The sequence below is a fragment of the Heteronotia binoei genome, chromosome 6 (genome assembly GCF_032191835.1).
Source record: "Heteronotia binoei isolate CCM8104 ecotype False Entrance Well chromosome 6, APGP_CSIRO_Hbin_v1, whole genome shotgun sequence".
Taxonomy (NCBI): domain Eukaryota; kingdom Metazoa; phylum Chordata; class Lepidosauria; order Squamata; family Gekkonidae; genus Heteronotia; species Heteronotia binoei.
Window position 1 is genome coordinate 139,522,434 of NC_083228.1, and position 17,576 is coordinate 139,540,009.

The 17,576-nt window shown below is 52.0% G+C and overlaps 1 protein-coding gene across 1 annotated transcript in view; it reads left to right on the plus strand.

Annotated features, from left to right (window-relative positions):
- The window catches only part of LOC132574471 (solute carrier family 12 member 9-like), a 188,501-nt gene that overhangs the window by 143,753 nt on the left and 27,172 nt on the right, over positions 1 to 17,576 (plus strand). The window contains exon 10 of the mRNA XM_060242823.1: positions 11,028 to 11,220. Within this exon, the coding sequence (XP_060098806.1) occupies positions 11,028 to 11,220 (193 nt within the window). The remainder of the gene's footprint in view (positions 1 to 11,027; positions 11,221 to 17,576) is intronic.

The window sequence follows — 17,576 nt, forward strand, 5'->3', positions numbered from 1 at the left end:
AAGGGTCTGATTCTGTATCAGGCAGCTTCATATGTTCATATGTACCGCACAGCTACAACCCCTCTCGTCTGAGTTCTTACATGGGCCAACTTGACAGGAAGTGTCGCTGATTTCGGAATGGATCGTAATTGGGGATCTTGCCGTTTGCGAGCCCTTGTGACTAGCAGGGAGGACGGTCCGGGGTGGGAGGAGGGATCTGGCCGTGCGTGAGAAGAAAATGCGAGCGTCGGCGTGACAGCGAGCAGCTTCCAGACCGGGGTGCACTTGCCGTGAAAGCCGGCTCTGTGCAGTAGAGCCAGGGCTGGGTGCGGTGACCCCTTTAAAACATAAGCTGCTGTGCCCCCCCCCCACCCTGCGCAATCCGTGCCAACCGAAGCACCGGGGGTGGGAGGATTTGTGTAAACTGTTTGCATAATTGTGTACATTATGCAAATGGAGCAAATGTGCGTGATTTACTGATGCATAATTTAGAACCGAGGAGGGGCGAGGGGGTCGTTCGAAGCCTTCCCATCTGCTGGAAGCCATGTTCGGCCCTGCTTCGGGAATTCGGCAGGTATTTCCTACCTGCTTTCGAGTGTAGCTTTGCAATCGTGATGGTAGAAACTTGATTTTTTTTGGGGGGGGGGGGAGAACAGAAGAAGAAGAAGAAGAAGAAGAAGAAGAAGAAGAAGAAGAAGAAGAAGAAGAAGAAGAAGAAGAAGAAGAAGAAGCAGCAGCAGCATTGCAGATTTATACCCCGCCCCCCTCTCTGAATCAGAGACTCAGAGCGGCTCACAATCTCCTCTATCTTCTCCCCCCACAACAGACACCCTGTGAGGTAGATGAAGATAGAGGATTTATATCCCGCCCTCCACTCCGAAGAGTCTCAGAGCGGCTCACAATCTCCTTTCCCTCCCTCCCCCACAACAGACACCCTGTGAGGAAGATGAAGATATTGGATTTATATCCCGCCCTCCACTCCGAAGAGTCTCAGAGTGGCTCACAATCTCCTTTCCCTCCCTCCCCCACAACAGACACCCTGTGAGGTAGATGAAGATATTGGATTTATATCCCGCCCTCCACTCCGAAGAGTCTCAGAGTGGCTCACAATCTCCTTTACCTCCCTCCCCCACAACAGACACCCTGTGAGGCGTGTGGGGCTGGAGAGGGCTCTCCCAGCAGCTGCCCTTTGAAGGACAACCTCTGCCCGAGCTATGGCTGACCCAAGGCCATTCCAGAAGGTGCAAGTGGAGGAGTGAGGGATCAAACCCGGTTCTCCCACTTAAGAATCCGCACGCTTAACCGCTGCTGGTTCTCAATAGCTGAGAGTCTTTCATTCCATGCCTAGTGCTGTATTCTCCACACCTGTGAGTTCATAGCAGAAGTCCCCAACCCCCGGTCTGTGGACCAGTACTGGTCCGTGGCCTGCCAGCAACCAGGCCATGAGTTAAACAATTATTTAATTATACTGTATATTACAATGTAGTGATCATAATAATAAGATGACATTGGATCTATATCCTGCCCTCCACTCTGAATCTCAAAGTGGCTCACAATCTCCTTTACCTTCTTCCCCCACAACAGACACCCTGTGAGGTGGGTGGGACTGAGAGGGCTCTACCCATAAGCTTCCCTTTGAAGGACAACACTTGCAAGAGCTCTGGCTGACCCAAGGCCATTCCAGCAGCTGCATGTGGAGGAGTGGGGAATGAAACCTGGTTCTCCCAGATAAGAGTCCGCACACTTCACCGCGACACCAAACTGGCTTTCAGGAGACAGACAGCCTGTGAGGTGGGTGGGGCTGAGAGAGCTCTCCCAGCAGCTGACCTTTCAAGGACAACACTGCGAGAGCTATGGCTGACCCAAGCCAATGCCAGCAGCTGCAAGTGGAGGAGTGGGGAATCAAACCTGGTTCTCCCAGAGGAGAGTCCGCACACTTTACTACTATACCAAAATAAAGTGCACAGTTGTATCATCTCAAAACCATCAACCCACCCCTCCCCCTGTGGAAAAATTGTCTTCCACAAAACCGGTCCCTGGAGCTAAAAAGGTTAGGGACCGCTGGTTTATAGCATACGGCAGGGATGGCCGAACGTGCTTATCGTAAGAGCCACGCAGAGTTTGTGAATGTCAGAGGAAGGAAAGAAAGAAGGAACGGAGGGCCCCATCTTTGGTGAAAGACTGAGCCCGTACGCAGGCTCCCGCGTCGCCATGTGGGGTCTGAGACCAACATCACAGTAGGGAAGGCATCGCAGCTGTACCACAACTTATGGGTCTCTGCACCCCGAGCCATCCCTCCCTCCCTTTAACCTCTGGAACCAGAGACGACTCTTTGGGAAAGCTGTCCCACGAGGGGGTTAACATCTGCGTGCTTTGGAGCAGTGATAATGTATGCTCCAGCCCCCTACTCCCCCCACCGCCGGGCCCCAGGAGGGTGCCAGGTTTATCCACGTCCATTACAAACTTAACCGCTGTTTGCGTTTCCCCCCTCACCTTTTCTCCTCTCCGAAGATCCGCCTCTTCTCCTCCCCCCCCCCCACCAATCACAACCTCCCCATCTTTCTCTTTGCGTTCTTCTTGTTTGCGGGGTTTCATTATGCAACCCTGGTGAGGAAGGGGGGGGGGGCGGGAAGCGGACAGCAGGAATGATTAGCATTCCTCCGCTTTCTTAAATCTTCCCAAGCAATACAGATAAGACAGCGGGTTAGATGAGAACAATTTAATTAAGCCGTATTCAAAACCAAAGTAAAAAAAAAGAAAAGAAAACCCACACACGCGCACAGAGAGAGCGACCCTTAGCTGGCCGCCCTGACCAGCCGATCGCTCGTTGCCAAGTTCTTCCGCGTCCCGAGCCCAAACCCGCTTGCCTGCGCTGCCACAGGCCTGTCCACGGCTCCCCCTCGGTGCACGATTGATAGCCCCTTTGCCTCGTTCTCCCTCCGCCCCGCCACGAGCTGAAATTAAAAACCCGAGCTGGAATTAAAAACAATCAAACACCTCGCTGCGTCTGGCCAGCCGGCACGAGTCACGCCGACAGCGTTCGTGGGCCGTGCCAGCCGCGATTGGCCTTTATTACTGCAGGAGAATTTGAATCCCCTTCTCCCTGGAGCTGGATAAAGAGCTCTGGAGGGCGCGGGCTCCGTAAAACCAATTTCATTAGGAAAGTTCACGCCATTGATAGTCTGCTTGTCGTCCAAGGGAATGGCCCTCTGGTGTGCTGAAGGGGTTATCTGCTTTGATTGGCCCAGCAGCCCCTTTGTCATCAGTGAAAATTGTGCGAGCGGCGTTTTGCCACCCAGCAGAAGCTCATGGCTGTGGTGCGAATCGGACTCGAGTCTCCCTGATCTCTTAACTGCTTTATCAAACCAGCTTTGGGTACCTGTTAACACATAAGAGCGTCAAAAGAGCCCTGCTGGATCAGATCAGTGGTCCATCGAGTCCAGCATCCTGTCTCACACAGTGGCAAGTCAGTTCCTCTGGAGGGCCAACAATAGGGCAGAGAGGCTGAGGCCTTCATAAGAACATCAGAAGAGCCCTGCTGGATCAGACCAGTGGTCCATCCAGCCCAGCATCCAGTCTCACACAGTGGCTAACCAGTTCCTCTGGAGGGCCAACAACAGGGCAGAGAGGCTGATACCTTCATAAGAACATCAGAAGAGCCCTGCTGGATCAGACCAGTGGTCCATCCGGTCCAGCATCCTGTCTCACACAGTGGCCAACCAGTTCTTCTGGAGGGCCAACAACAGGGCAGAGAGATTGAGGCCTTTGTAAGAACATCAGAAGAGCCCTGCTGGATCAGACCAGTGAGGGTCCATCTAGCCCAGCATCCTGTCTCACACAGTGGCCAACCAGTTCCTCTGGAGGGCCAACCACAGGGCAGAGAGGCCGAGGCCTTCATAAGAACATCAGAAGAGCCCTGCTGGATCAGACCAGTGGTCCATCTAGCCCAGCATCCTGTCTCACACAGTGGCTAACCAGTTCCTCTGGAGGGCCAACAACAGGGCAGAGAGGCTGAGGCCTTCATAAGAACATCAGAAGAGCCCTGCTGGATCAGACCAGTGGTCCATCTAGCCCAGCATCCTGTCTCACACAGTGGCTAACCAGTTCCTCTGGAGGGCCAACAACAGGGCAGAGAGGCTGAGGCCTTCATAAGAACATCAGAAGAGCCCTGCTGGATCAGACCAGTGGTCCATCTAGCCCAGCATCCAGTCTCACACAGTGGCCAACCAGTTCCTCTGGAGGGCCAACAACAGGGCAGAGAGGCTGAGGCCTTCATAAGAACATCAGAAGAGCCCTGCTGGATCAGACCAGTGAAGGTCCATCTAGTCCAGCCTCCTGTCTCACACAGGGGCTGACCAGTTCCTCTGGAGGGCCAGCAACAGTGCAGAGAGGCCGAGGCCTTCATAAGAACATCAGAAGAGTCCTGCTGCATCAGACCAGTGGTCCATCTAGTCCAGCATCCTGTCTCCCACAGCGGCAACAACAGGACATACAGCCCTCCTGACTCTGGGGTTCAGAGGGTAACTGCCTCTGAATGTGGAGATTCCCCTCGGCCACCATGGCGGGTAGCCACTGATAAACGTATCCTCTATGAATCTAAGCTGTTTACTCCGGCAGCAGATTCCACATTTTAATCACTCTCCGCGTATATTCAGATTTCTTTTTGTCTGTCCTGAGCCTACTGCCGCTCAGCTTCATTCAGTGAGTTTCTAGTATCTGGGGAGAAGGAGGGGGGAAAAAAATTCATTTCTGCTCTCCCCCCGCCCCAACCCTCAAACCGAAAACGTTCCAGCGATAGCAACTAGTCTCCTAATGTTAATTGCACATATAATTGGACCAGGGTGGGTGGGAATTGCTTCGCGGGAGTTGTGCGATGAAAATATCAATCTCACAAAAGTGCGGTGTGGGTGTTGGGCTGTGGGGAGTGGTGTTTGGCATTTATATAGTGAAAAAAACCTGTAGTTGTGCAAAATATGAGAATTTATAACTAGCTCTGCTTTTGAAAAAGTGTGGGGTGGGGCCAACTTCGTTTTGGACCAGGCTCTGAGATTCCCACGTTCAAATTCCCGCTGTGCCTGGGAAGCTCCCTGGGATACCTGGAACCAGTCATAAACTTGCATCCTAGCCTACCTTAGAGGGTAGTGGTGTGAATAAAATGGAAGAGAGGGGGGTATTTATGAAGGCCTCAGCCTCTCTACCCTGTTGTTCGTCCTCCAGAGGAACTGACTGGAACTGTGTGAGACAGGATGCTGGACTAGATGGACCACTGGTCTGATCCAGCAGGGCTCTTCTGATGTTCTTATGAAGGCCTCGGCCTCTCTGCCCTGTTGCTGGCCCTCCAGAGGAACTGGTTGGCCCCTGTGTGAGACAGAAAGCTGGACTAGATGGACCACTGGTCTGATCCAGCAGGGATGTTCTGATGTTCTTATGAAGGCCTCGGCCTCTATGCTCTGTTGTTGGCCAACCAGTTCCACTAGATGGGCCACTGGTCTGATCCAGCAGGGCTCTTCTGATTTTCCTATGTTCTTAATAAATGTTCTGAATAAATAAATGTTTAAAAATCTCCACAATGAAAGACACTAGAGGCTTTTAAACATTAAATCTGGGGTTTGGGAGAATCTGATACACGGGGCGGGGGGTTGTAGCAAGAACTCCTTTGCATATTAGGCCACGCTTCCCTGATGTAGCCAATCCTCGTGGAGTTTATAATAGGCCCTGTACTAAGAGCCCTGTAAGCTGTTAAAGAATTGGCTACATCAGGGAAAGGAAGGAAAGGTCCCCTTTGTCACGTTCTCAGGGTGCAGGCAGGCAGGAGTCCAAAGCCAGTCCACGATCAAAGTCCAGGAAGTCAAGCAGGAGCCGAGTCACCAACGCAGAATCACAAACCGGAATCAGAAGTCAATGTCCGAAAGCCAAAAGGTCAGGGTGCCAAGGAAATCAAGCAGGTCAGGATCAGGAAGGAGCGTGGATGCAAGCCAGAGAATAGACTTGTTGCTTCCACAAGGTTACCAGGTCCTGGGTGGGAGCTATATGGGAGTCTCAATCAGCCTGCTCCCTGGGTGGCAGTGACTCTGCTAGAACTCAGGGCTGAGAGATCTGAAGCATCGGCGTGCCTCATGTCTTCGCTCTGAAAGTTCTTTCCGGAGCCTGCTTCAAACTCTTGAGATGGGAGGAGGAGAGCTTGGAGGAGATTGATCGTCAACAACTGACACTGGTACCTGGAGAGTGATTGATGGGCCAGCTGCTGTTTGTTCAGCTGAGGAACTGGCTGGCAACTCTTCCAGTTCTGTTAACCCTTCCAGCTCCTCCTCGTCAGGGCTCATGGCACCCTGCACAAGCATCAGTCATTTCCGACTCTGGGGTGACGTTGCATCACAACGCTTTCATGGTAGACTTTTTACGGGGTGGTTTTGCCATTGCCTTCCCCAGTCATCTACACTTTCTCTCCCAGCAAGCTGGGCCCTCATTTTGCTGACCTCGGAAGGATGGAAGGCTGAGGCAACCTCGAGCCGGCGACCTGAAAACCCAGCTTCTGCCGGGGATCGAACTCAGGTCGTGAGCAGAGCTGAGAGTACTGCAGCTTCAGCACTCTGCACCACGGGGCTCTTTACATCAGAGAGGTGTGGCCTAATATGCAAAGAAGCTCCTGTTACAAAAAAAGCCCTGATTATAACCATATTCAGTTGCCAAGTGTAAAAAGCATTGGTTGCCGGGGGGGGTCAGAGCCTGGAAGCAACCAAGGATCTGGGGCAGGGAAAGTGTAGGGGAGCCTGTTTTGTGGATGCCACCCAAGTTGTTGTGATGAACTTGCAGCTGTCCCTGCGTCGAAACCTCCCTAGTAAGTTTGTGACCTGCCGACCTGAACCCGGGACTCAGCCGTGCCTCTCCCTAACCCTGCTGCTTCATATCATTAAGCAATTAAGTCAAAAGAGTTCCCACCTCAACATGAGGAAGAACTTCCTGACCGTTAAAGCGATTCCTCCGTGGAACAGGCTTCCTCCTGGGGCGGTGGTGGGCTCTCCTTCCTTGCAGGTTTTTCAACAGAGGCTAGAGGGCCATCTGACAGCAATGAAGATCCTGTGAATTTAGGGGGAAGAACTTTCCTGACCATTAAGGCGGTTCCTCAGTGGAACAGGCTTCCTTGGGAGGTGGTGGGCTCTCCTTCCTTGGAAGTTTTTCAACAGATGCTAGATGGCCATCTGACAGCAATGAAGATCCTGTGAATTTAGGGGAGGTGTTTGTGAGTTTAGAGCGTTCCTCAGTGGAACAGGCTTCCTCCTTGGGAGGTGGTGGGCTCTCCTTCCTTCGAGGTCTTTCAACAGGCTAGATGGCCATCTTGACAGCAATGAGGATGATGTGAATTTAGGGGGAGGGGTTTGTGAGCTTAGAGCAATTCCTCAGTGAAACAGGCTTCCTCCTTGGGAGGTGGTGGGCTCTCCTTCCTTGGAGGTCTTTCAACAGAGGCTAGATGGCCATCTTGACAGCAATGAGGATGATGTGAATTTAGGGGGAGGTGTTTGTGAGTTTAGAGTGATTCCTCAGTGGAACAGGCTTCCTCCTCTTGGGGTGGTGGGCTCTCCTTCTTTGGAGGTTTTTCATCAGAGGCTAGATGGCCATCTGACAGCAATGAAGATCCTGTGAATTTAGAGGGAGGGGTTTGTGAGTTTAGAGCGGTTCCTCAGTGGAACAGGCTTCCTCGGGAGGTGGTGGGCTCTCCTTCCTTGGAGGTCTTTCAACAGAGGCTAGATGGCCATCTTGACAGCAATGAGGATGATGTGAATTTAGGGGGAGGCTTTTGTGGGTTTCCAGCATTGTGCAGGGGGTTGGGCTAGATGACCCTGGAGGCCCCTTCCAACAATAGAGTTCTATATAAAGAGTGGGACCTCTGGGGCTGTTCCCCATGGGATCGGGTGAAAGGCCCCTCTTCCCCAGACGTTTGCTTGCAAGAGCGGTCAGTAAGGAGCTTCTAGAATCTGACCCTGTGCTCAACGTGCCTGCTAGAATCAGAGCAGCATCACGGGCATTCTATTTGCTACCTTCCCCCCCCCCCCCAATGACTCTTTATCCATGATAGTTACGAGCAGGCCTTGAATTCAGCAGGAGCTCACAGGAGTAGGTGCATTGAATAGCAGGTGCAGCTGCATAACAATCCCTGGATTAGGAGAACGGGCAGCCAGCCAGCCACCAGGGGCTTTGCCACGCCCCCAGCAGCCCTCATGAACCCCTGGAGAAGCCCACGCCACCCTTTCTCCACTTCTTATGGGATTTTGGGCGACAAGTGGCTTGCGGGCCTTTTGACTGGGGGGTGGGCAGTTGGCTCAGGAGAGCCCCAGGTGAGTGAGGCCTGCTAGGGCTGACTGGATCTCTAGCCAAGCAGGCCTCACTCGCCCGGGGCTCTCCTTTCTTGCATCGGGTTGCTTTTGGCTGGGAGGGGGGGCGGCATAGGCTCATGAGTTATGCTAATGAGCCCCACCACCTCTTTTTCTACAAAACGACACCTGGTTACGAGCCAGGCAGACGTTCAACAGATGCAGTTTTTCCTTTGCTCTGTGCCGGCATGAGCTGCACTCGTTGAATTTACACGGGCAGATGCCCCTCGACCTGCGGAGGACGGTTTATGTGTCCTCCTGCCCTGCGTAAACCTTGGACTGCGTGAGACAGCCTTGCGAGAGTGTTGCCAGACTCGCTTCTCCAAGCCAGCTTTTTGCGGTTGGAGATGGATGCCGGATCCTCTTAACGATACCTTTGGGACAGAAGTATTTTTATTACCTATTCATTGCCTTTAAATGTTGCTAACCAGCCGTGAGACTCTAGAGACGGGAAGGTTAAAATTAGATAAGGAGATTAATGCAACCCTGACGGGAGTTGTGTCCTGGAGCCATCTTGGCATTCGCACTGAGGGCTACCGCGGGCCTCCCATTAATTACCTATGGTGCCCTCTGGCAAACGGGGCATCAGTGAGAGCACTGGGGAGGGGCCGAAGGCCCGGTATCCCACTGGAGCCCCAGTTTCCCCACATTCAGGACTATTTTTTTGAGCAGGAACGCACAGGAATGGAGTTCCAGATGGCTTGGCGTCAGGGGGTGTGGCCTAATAGGCAAATGAGTTCCTGCTGGGCTTTTTCTATGAAAAAAGCCCTGTGTGAAACAATGGTGATGGCAGGGGGTGTGGCCTAATATGTACATGAGTTCCTGCTGGGCTTTTTCTAAAAAAAAAAAAAACCTGTGTGAAAAAATGGTGACAGCATGGGATGTGGCTTAATATGCAAATATGTTCCTGCTGGGCCTTTTCTACCCCAAAAGTCCTGTGTGAAACAATTGTGACATCAGGGGTGTGTGGCCTAATATGCAAATGAGTCCCTGCTGGGCTTCGTCAAGAAAAAAAGCCCTTTGTGAAACAGTGGTGACGTCAGAGGGTGTGGCCTAATATGCAAATGAGTCCCTGCCGGGCTTTGTCTACAAGAAAAGGCCAGTCTGGATTACTTCTGGGTTATACTGGAAGTAACACGGGACATTCTAGCATTCCGCAAAAGTCTGTGCGGCTTTTTTGTGGAACGCTACTGCAGCCTGTGTCACTTCCAGTTTAACCCATGTAACGTTTGAGAGTCCCCAGCGACTCGAGGTGCAAAGGGGGGCGATATTAGTGGGTTGCAAGCAATTTCCTTACGTTGCTGGCAAGGCCCCCTCCCCCACACACCAGTTAATCAGCCACAAATTGCCAGGCCGTGCTTAAGAACATAAGAGGAACCATGTTGGATCAGACCAGTGGCCCATCCAATGCAATACTCTGTGTCACACAGTGGCCAAAAAACCAGGAGCCAGCAGGAGGTCCACCAGCAGGGCCACAAATCCAGAAGCCCTCACACTGTAGCCCCCCCCACCCCCAAGCACCAAAAATACAGAGCATCAATGCCCCAGACCTAAAAACATAAGAGAAGCCACTCGTGGGAAGGGCGGGATATAAATCCCGGAATAAATAGAAGCCATGTTGGATCTGACCAGTGGCCCATCCAGTCCAGCACTCTGTGTCACACAGTGGCCAAAACCCAGGGGCCATCAGGAGGTCCACCGGTAGGGCCAGAGCTCCAGAAGCTCTCCCACTGTTCCCCCCACCCCCTAAGCAGCTAGAATACAGAGCATCACTGCCCCAGACATAAGAATGTTAAGAGAATCCATGATGGATCAGGTCAGTGGCCTATACAGCCTAAGAAGACGACTGTAGATTTATCCTCCACCCTTCTCTCTGAATCAGAGACTCAAGAGTGGCTTACAATCGCCTTTATTTTCCTCCCCCGCACAACAGACACCCTGTGAGGTGGGTGGGGCTGAGAGAGCTATGACAGAACCTGCCCTTTCAAGGACAACTCCTGTGATATCTGTGGCTGACCCAGGGTCATTCCAGCAGCTGGGAAGGAAGGAAGGAAGGAAGGAAGGAAGGAAGGAAGGAAGGAAGGAAGGAAGGAAGGAAGGAAGGAAGGAAGGAAGGAAGGAGAGAGAGATATTGGACAACTCCTACGAGAGCTATGGCTGACCCAAGGCCATTCCAGCAGCTGCAAGTGGAGGAGTGGGGAATCAAACCCGGTTCTCCCAGATAAGAGTTAACTTAACCACTACACCAAACTGACTCTCAGGAGACAGACACCCTGTGAGTTGGGTGGGGCTGAGAGAGCTCTGACAAAAGCTGCCCTTTCAAGGACAGCTCTGTGAGAGCTATGGCTCACCCCAAAGCCATTCCAGCAGGTGCAAGTGGAGGAGTGGGGAATCAAACCCGGTTCTCCCAGCTAAGAGTCCGCGCACTTCACCAGTACATCAAACTGGCTCTCATACAGAGGCTGAAACCCAGGCACCATCAGGAGGTCCACCGGTGGGGCCAGAACTTCAGAAGCCCTCCCACTGTGGCCCTCGAAGACTGGCAACCCTATGAGCCCCATGCTCACTCACATGATCCCAGCTGGGCCAGAGGGGTTCACAGGCCCCTTCATAGTCTAGGAAGCCCGGGGGGGTACACAAGGCTTGCCTCTAACCCCCCCTGCTCTCCTCCCTCCCCAGGCCCACCTTCCGGTACTTCACCTGGCACACCTGCGTCCTGGGCATCGCGGGCTGCACCGTCATGGTGTTCTTCATCAGCCCCATCTACGCCTCCGCCAGCGTGGCCTTCATGATCGTTCTCCTGCTGGCCCTCCACTACCTGTCGCCCAGCAGCAGTTGGGGCTACATCAGCCAGGCCCTCATCTTTCACCAGGTAAGCCCCACCTCCCCTCTCATCATCACAAATCTGATAAAAGGAAAAGAAGGTGATATTGGATTAATGTCCCGCCCTCCACTCTGAAGAGCCTCAGAGCGGCTCACAATCTCCTTTCCCGTCCTCCCCACACAACAGACACCCTGTGAGGTGGGTGGGGCTGAGAGAGCTCTGACAGAACCTGCCCTTTCAAGGACAACTCCTGTGATATCTGTGGCTGATCCGGGGCCATTCCAGCAGCTGGGAAGGAAGGAAGGAAGGAGAGAGATATTGAATTTATATCCCGCCCTGTACTCGAATTGCAGAGTCTCAGAGCAGCCTGCAATCTCCTTTATTTTCCTCCCCCACAACAGGTACCCTGTGAGGTGGGTGGGGCTGAGAGAGCTCTGACAGAAGCTGTCCTTTCAAAGACAACTCCTGCGAGATCTGTGGCTGACCCAGGGTCATTCCAGCAGCTGGGAAGGAAGGAGAGAAATATTGGATTTATATCCCACCCTATACTCTGAATCTCAGAATCTCAGAGCAGCTTACAATCTTTTTATCTTCCTCCCCCACAACAGGCACCCTGTGAGGTGGGTGGGTGGGGCTGAGAGAGCTCTGACAGAAGCTGCCCTTTCAAGGACAACTCCTGTGAGAGCTATGGCTGACCCAAGGCCATTCCAGCAGCTGCAAGCATAGGAGTGGGGAATCAAACCCGGCTCTCCCAGATAAGAATCCGTGCACTTAATCACTACACCAAACTGGCTCTCTAAATAAATACATTCAAAAAATAGTATTGGAGGAGAACCACCAGAAAGACAAATCAGTAGTTCTATCCAGTCAAGCCTGAACTCTCCTTAGAACAGGGGTGGCGAAACTGTGGTTCAGGAGATACATGAAGTTCTTTATTATGTGGCTCTTGAAGCCCCCACCACTTCGTTGGCCAGCTTGTCTCTTTAAATCACTTCTCCAAGCTAAAGCAGCTGGCAGCTTGGAGAATGCATTTAAAGTTAAAGTTACTTTCTTTCCACATCTCCCTCCTTCCTCTCTCCCCATCTATTTGCCTCCCTCCCTCCCTCCCTTCCTCCCTTCCTTCCTTCCTTCCTTCCTTCCTTCCAAGCAGAGGTCCATCAGTGGCTATTAGCCACAGCATATTGTTGGAACTCTCTGTCTGGGGCAGTGATGCTCTGTATTCTTGGTGCTTGGGAGGGCGGGCACAGTGGGAGGGCTTCTAGTGTCCTGGCCCCACTAGTGGACCTCCTGATGGCACCTGGGTTTTTTGGCCACTGTGTGACAAAGAGTGTTGGACTGGAGGGGCCATTGGCCTGATCCAACATGGCTTCTCTTATGTTCTTATGTGACACAGAGTGTTGGACTGGAGGGGCCATTGGCCTGATCCAACAGGGCTTCTCTTATGTTCTTATGTGACACAGAGTGTTGGACTGGAGGGACCATTGGCCTGATCCAATATGGCTTCTCTTATGTTCTTATGTGACACAGAGTGTTGGAATGGAGGGGCCACTGGCCTGATCCAACAAGGCTTCTCTTATGTTCTTATGTGACACAGAGTGTTGGAATGGAGGGGCCATTGGCCTGATCCAACAGGGCTTCTCTTATGTTCTTATGTGACACAGAGTGTTGGACTGGAGGGGCCATTGGCCTGATCCAACATGGCTTCTCTTATGTTCTTATGTGACACAGAGTGTTGGAATGGAGGGGCCACTGGCCTGATCCAACAAGGCTTCTCTTATGTTCTTATGTGACTCAGAGTGTTGGACTGGAGGGGCCGTTGGCCTGATCCCACATGGCTTCTCTTATGTTCTTATGTGACACAGAGTGTTGGACTGGAGGGGCCATTGGCCTGATCCAACATGGCTTCTCTTATGTTCCTATGTGACACAGAGTGTTGGACTGGAGGGGCCATTGGCCTGACCCAACATGGCTTCTCTTAGGTTCTTATTTTCCTTCCTCCCTCCCTCAAATAGCTGATGTTCCCATCTTGCTGCTCTCAAACGTCTGACATTTATTCTATGCAGCTCTTGCATAAGCAAGTTCAGTCACCCCTGGTCCGTACCTTCTGGCTAATCCACACTGATGGGCCTCTGCTCCATATGTTCATCCAATCCCCTCTTGAAGCTACCTGTGCTTGTAGCCACCACCACTTCCTACAGCGGTGAGTCCCGCATCTTAATGACCCTTTGGGTGCAGAAGAACTTCCTTTTCTCTCATCTAAGCTTCTGCTCCTTAATTTCATCGAGTGCCCACCAATTCTTGTATTGTGAGAAAGGGAGAAAAGTATTTCATTCACTGCAGGAGGGGACAGTCATCCCAACTTGGCTTGCGGGCGGGGGCTGGGGGAGGAAGAAGAAGACGACTACAGATTTATACCCCACCCTTCTCTCTGAATCAGAGTCTCAGAGTGGTTTACAATCTCCTATATCTTCTCCCCCCACAACAGACACCCTGTGAGGTGGGTGGGGCTGAGAGAGCTCTGGCTGAAGTTGTCCTTTCAAGGACAACTCCTGCCAGAGCTATGGCTGACCCAAGGCCATTCCAGCAGGTGCAAGTGGAGGAGGGGGGAATCAAACCCGGTTCTCCCAGATAAGAGTACACACACTTAACCACGACACCAAACTGGCCCTCCCAGTCCAACACTCAATGGCCAAATATCCAGGTGCCATCAGGAGTTCCAGTAGCGGGGCCAGGACACCAGAAGCCCTCCCACTGTTGCCCACCTCCCCCAAGCACCAAGAATACAGAGCATCACTTGCCCCGGACAGAGAGTTCCATCTCTCTCTCTCTCTCTCTCTCTCTCTCTCTCTCTCTCTCTCTCTCTCGGCTTGGCTTCGCGAACGAAGATTTAAGAAGGGTGCAATAGTCCACGTGTGCTGCAACCTTGTGGCTAATAGCCACTGATGGACCTCTGCTCCAGTTTTTATCCAATCAATCCCCCTCTTGAAGAAGAAGAAGATGAAGATGATATTGGATTTATACCCCGCAATACACTCAGAGTCTCAGAATGGCTCACAGTCTCCTTTCTCTTCTTTCCCACAACAGACACCCTGCGAGTTGGGCGGGGCTGAGAGAGCTCGGACAGCAGCTGCCCTTTCAAGGACAACCTCTGCCAGAGCTTGTCTTGTGAGAAAGGGAGAAAGGTATTTCATTCACTGCAGGAGGGGACAATCATCCTAACTTGGCTTGCCAGGGAGGAGAGGAAGAAGAAGAAGACTGCAGATTTATACCTCGCCCTTCTCTCTGAATCAGAGTCTCAGAGCGGTTTACTATCTCCTATATCTTCTCCCCCCGCAACAGACACCCTGTAGGGTGGATGGGGCTGAGAGAGCTCTGACTGAAGTTGTCCTTTCAAGGACAACTCCTGCAAGAGCTACAGCTGACCCGAGGCCATTCCAGGAGCTGCAAGTGGAGGAGTGGGGAATCAAACCCGGTTCACCCAGATAAGAGTCCGTGCACTTAACGACTATACCAAACTGGCCCTGTCTGAACATATTCTCTCTCCCACGAACTTCTCATTCCCTGGGGGGGGAGGAGTGTGAAGGGGTTTGCCCTCTGCTTTGGGAATCCTAGGCCTTAATGAATCATTTGCGAAGGAGAGAGTCAGATAGCTGTGTCTGTTCAGTCCGGATCATTTTTTCCAGCACAGTGATTAATTTTTCCAACCCGCCCATGCCTTGTTTGCGGAGGGGGGGGCGGAGCTCGTCCTTTTGCATCTCACTTGAACAGCCGGGTTGTCCTTCTAGTTGGCGCCATCCCTGTGCCTCCCCCCCACACACACACACCTCTGGCGTGCCTCCTTTCCCTGGGAGTCGTTCCCAGCCCCGACAAATTGGGCCCGCTGCCCGTCCCCAGCCTTTTAATTTTGGTGTCATAAAAACATGCACTTAAAAACTCCCGTTGGCGCTTAATGGAATGTTCTTATTACCCAGCTGCTGTCTCGCTGGCCCACGCGGCAGAACCCGAGGCCTCTGTCCCGACACGACCAGGCGGAGTCCTGAATTTGTTGGCTCATAGAAACAGAGAGCTGGAGGGAGCCCCAAAGATCATCTAGTCCAGCCTTCTGTACAATGAAGGGAATTAGGGTTTGTGGAATCTTTCGGGCTCAAGTGCCGTGTTCTACGGGAGAAAGTTTTCCTTCCAGACGTTTCGTCATCGGCTGCGGAGAACATCCTCAGTGGCGTTGCAGCCGGAGCAGGCGCACTGACCTTCTTGGCTGCTGTGCATTGAGTGGGGCCAGGGCTGCTGGAGAGCTGCTATTTCTAGGCTGGAGGGGGTGTGATGAAAGGGCAATTGGTTTGTGGATGTGCCCATTGTTTGGTGGGGCTGAGAACAAAACATCTGGAAGGAAAACTTTCTCCTGTAGAACACGGCACTTGATGTTGCCAGCCGTGAAAACCTGAAATCTTTGATAATGAAGGGAATTCTTAGGATCCCCCCTGCTCTTCCGGTGACCCCTGCTGTATGGCCAGAGGAGGGCAAAAAAACTCCAGGATCCCGGGCCAATTTGGCCTGGAGGAAAATTCCTTCCTGACCCCAAAGTGGTGATCGGCATTGCCGTAGGCGTATAAAGAATGGCCCAGTCTCATAAGAACATAAGAGAAGCCCTGTTGGATCAGGCCAATGGACCATCCAGTCCAACACTCTGTATCACATAAGAACATAAGAGAAGCCATGTTGGATCAGGCTAGTGGCCCCTCCAGTCCAACACTTTGTGTCACATAAGAACATAAGAGAAGCCCTGTTGGATCAGGCCAATGGCCCCTCCAGTCCAACACTTTGTGTCACATAAGAACATAAGAGAAGCCCTGTTGGATCAGGCCAATGGCCCCTCCAGTCCAACACTCTGTGTCACATAAGAACTTAAGAGAAGCCATGTTGGATCAAGCCAATGGCCCATCAGGTCCAACATTCTGTGTCACATAAAGGTATAAGAGAAGCCATGTTGGATCAGGCCAATGACCCACCCAATCCAACACTCTGTGTCACATAAGAATTTAAGAGAAGCCATGTTGGATCAAGCCAATGGCCCATCAGGTCCAACATTCTGTGTCACATAAAGATATAAGAGAAGCCATGTTGGATCAGGCCAATGACCCACCCAATCCAACACTCTGTGTCACATAAAGACATAAGAGAAGCCATGTTGGATCAGGCCAATGGACCATCCAGTCCAACACTCTGTGTCACATAAAGACATAAGAGAAGCCATGTTGGATCAGGCCAATGGACCATCCAGTCCAACACTCTGTGTCACATAAAGACATAAGAGAAGCCATGTTGGATCAGGCCAATGACCCCTCCAGTCCAACATTCTGTGTCACATAAGAACATAAGAGAAGCCGTGTTGGATCAGGCCAGTGGCCCATCCAGTCCAACACTCTGTGTCACACAATGGCCAAAAAAAGCGGAACCACCAGGAGGTCCACCAGTGTGACCAGGACACTAGAAGCCCTCCCACTGTTGCCCTCCAACAACCCAGAAGACAGAGCATCACTGTCCTCTATGTAAGAACATAAGAGAAGCCCTGTTGGATCAGGCCAATGGCACATCCAGTCCAACATTCTGTCACAAAGTGGCCAAAAAAACAGGTGCCATTAGGAGGTCAACCAGCAGGGTCAAGATACTAGGAGCACTTCAACTGTTCCTCCCCCCAAAACACCAAGGATACAGAGCATCATTTTCTCCAGACAAAGAGTTCCATCTATATCTTCTGGATAACAGCCAGTGATGGACCTCTGCTCCATATGTTGATCCAATCCCCTCTCGAAGCCACTCTCGAAGCTGTCTATGCTTGTATCCACCACCATCTCCTGTGGCAGTGAAATCCATGCGTTAGTCACCCTTTGGGTGAAGAAGGACTTCCTCTTATCCATCCTAACCCAGCGGCTCAGCAATTTCTTTGAGTGCCCACGAGTTCTCGTATTGTGAGAAAGGGAAAAAAGGACTTCTTTCTCCACCTTCTCTATCCCATAGATCATCTTGTAAACTTCTATCATGTCACCTCTCAGTCGTCATCTCTCCAAGCTAAAGAGCCCCAAGCGCTTTAACCTTTCTTCATAAGGAAAGTGTCCCCACTCTTTAATCATTCTGGTTGCCCTTTTCTGCACTTTCCCCCCATGGGCTCACCATACGTTGATTGCAACCTGAGAGCACTTTCCAACACCCCCTCCGAAAGCACCTGCTTTATATTTATACCCCACCCCCCACTCTGAATCTCAGTGTCTCAGAGTGGCTCACAGTCTCCCTTTGCCTTCCTCCCCCTGTGAGGTAGGTGGGGCTGAGAGAGCTCTCCCAGAAGCTGCCCTTTCAAGGACAACCCTGCGAGAGCTGTTACTGACCAGTGTTCCCTCTAAGCTGAGTTA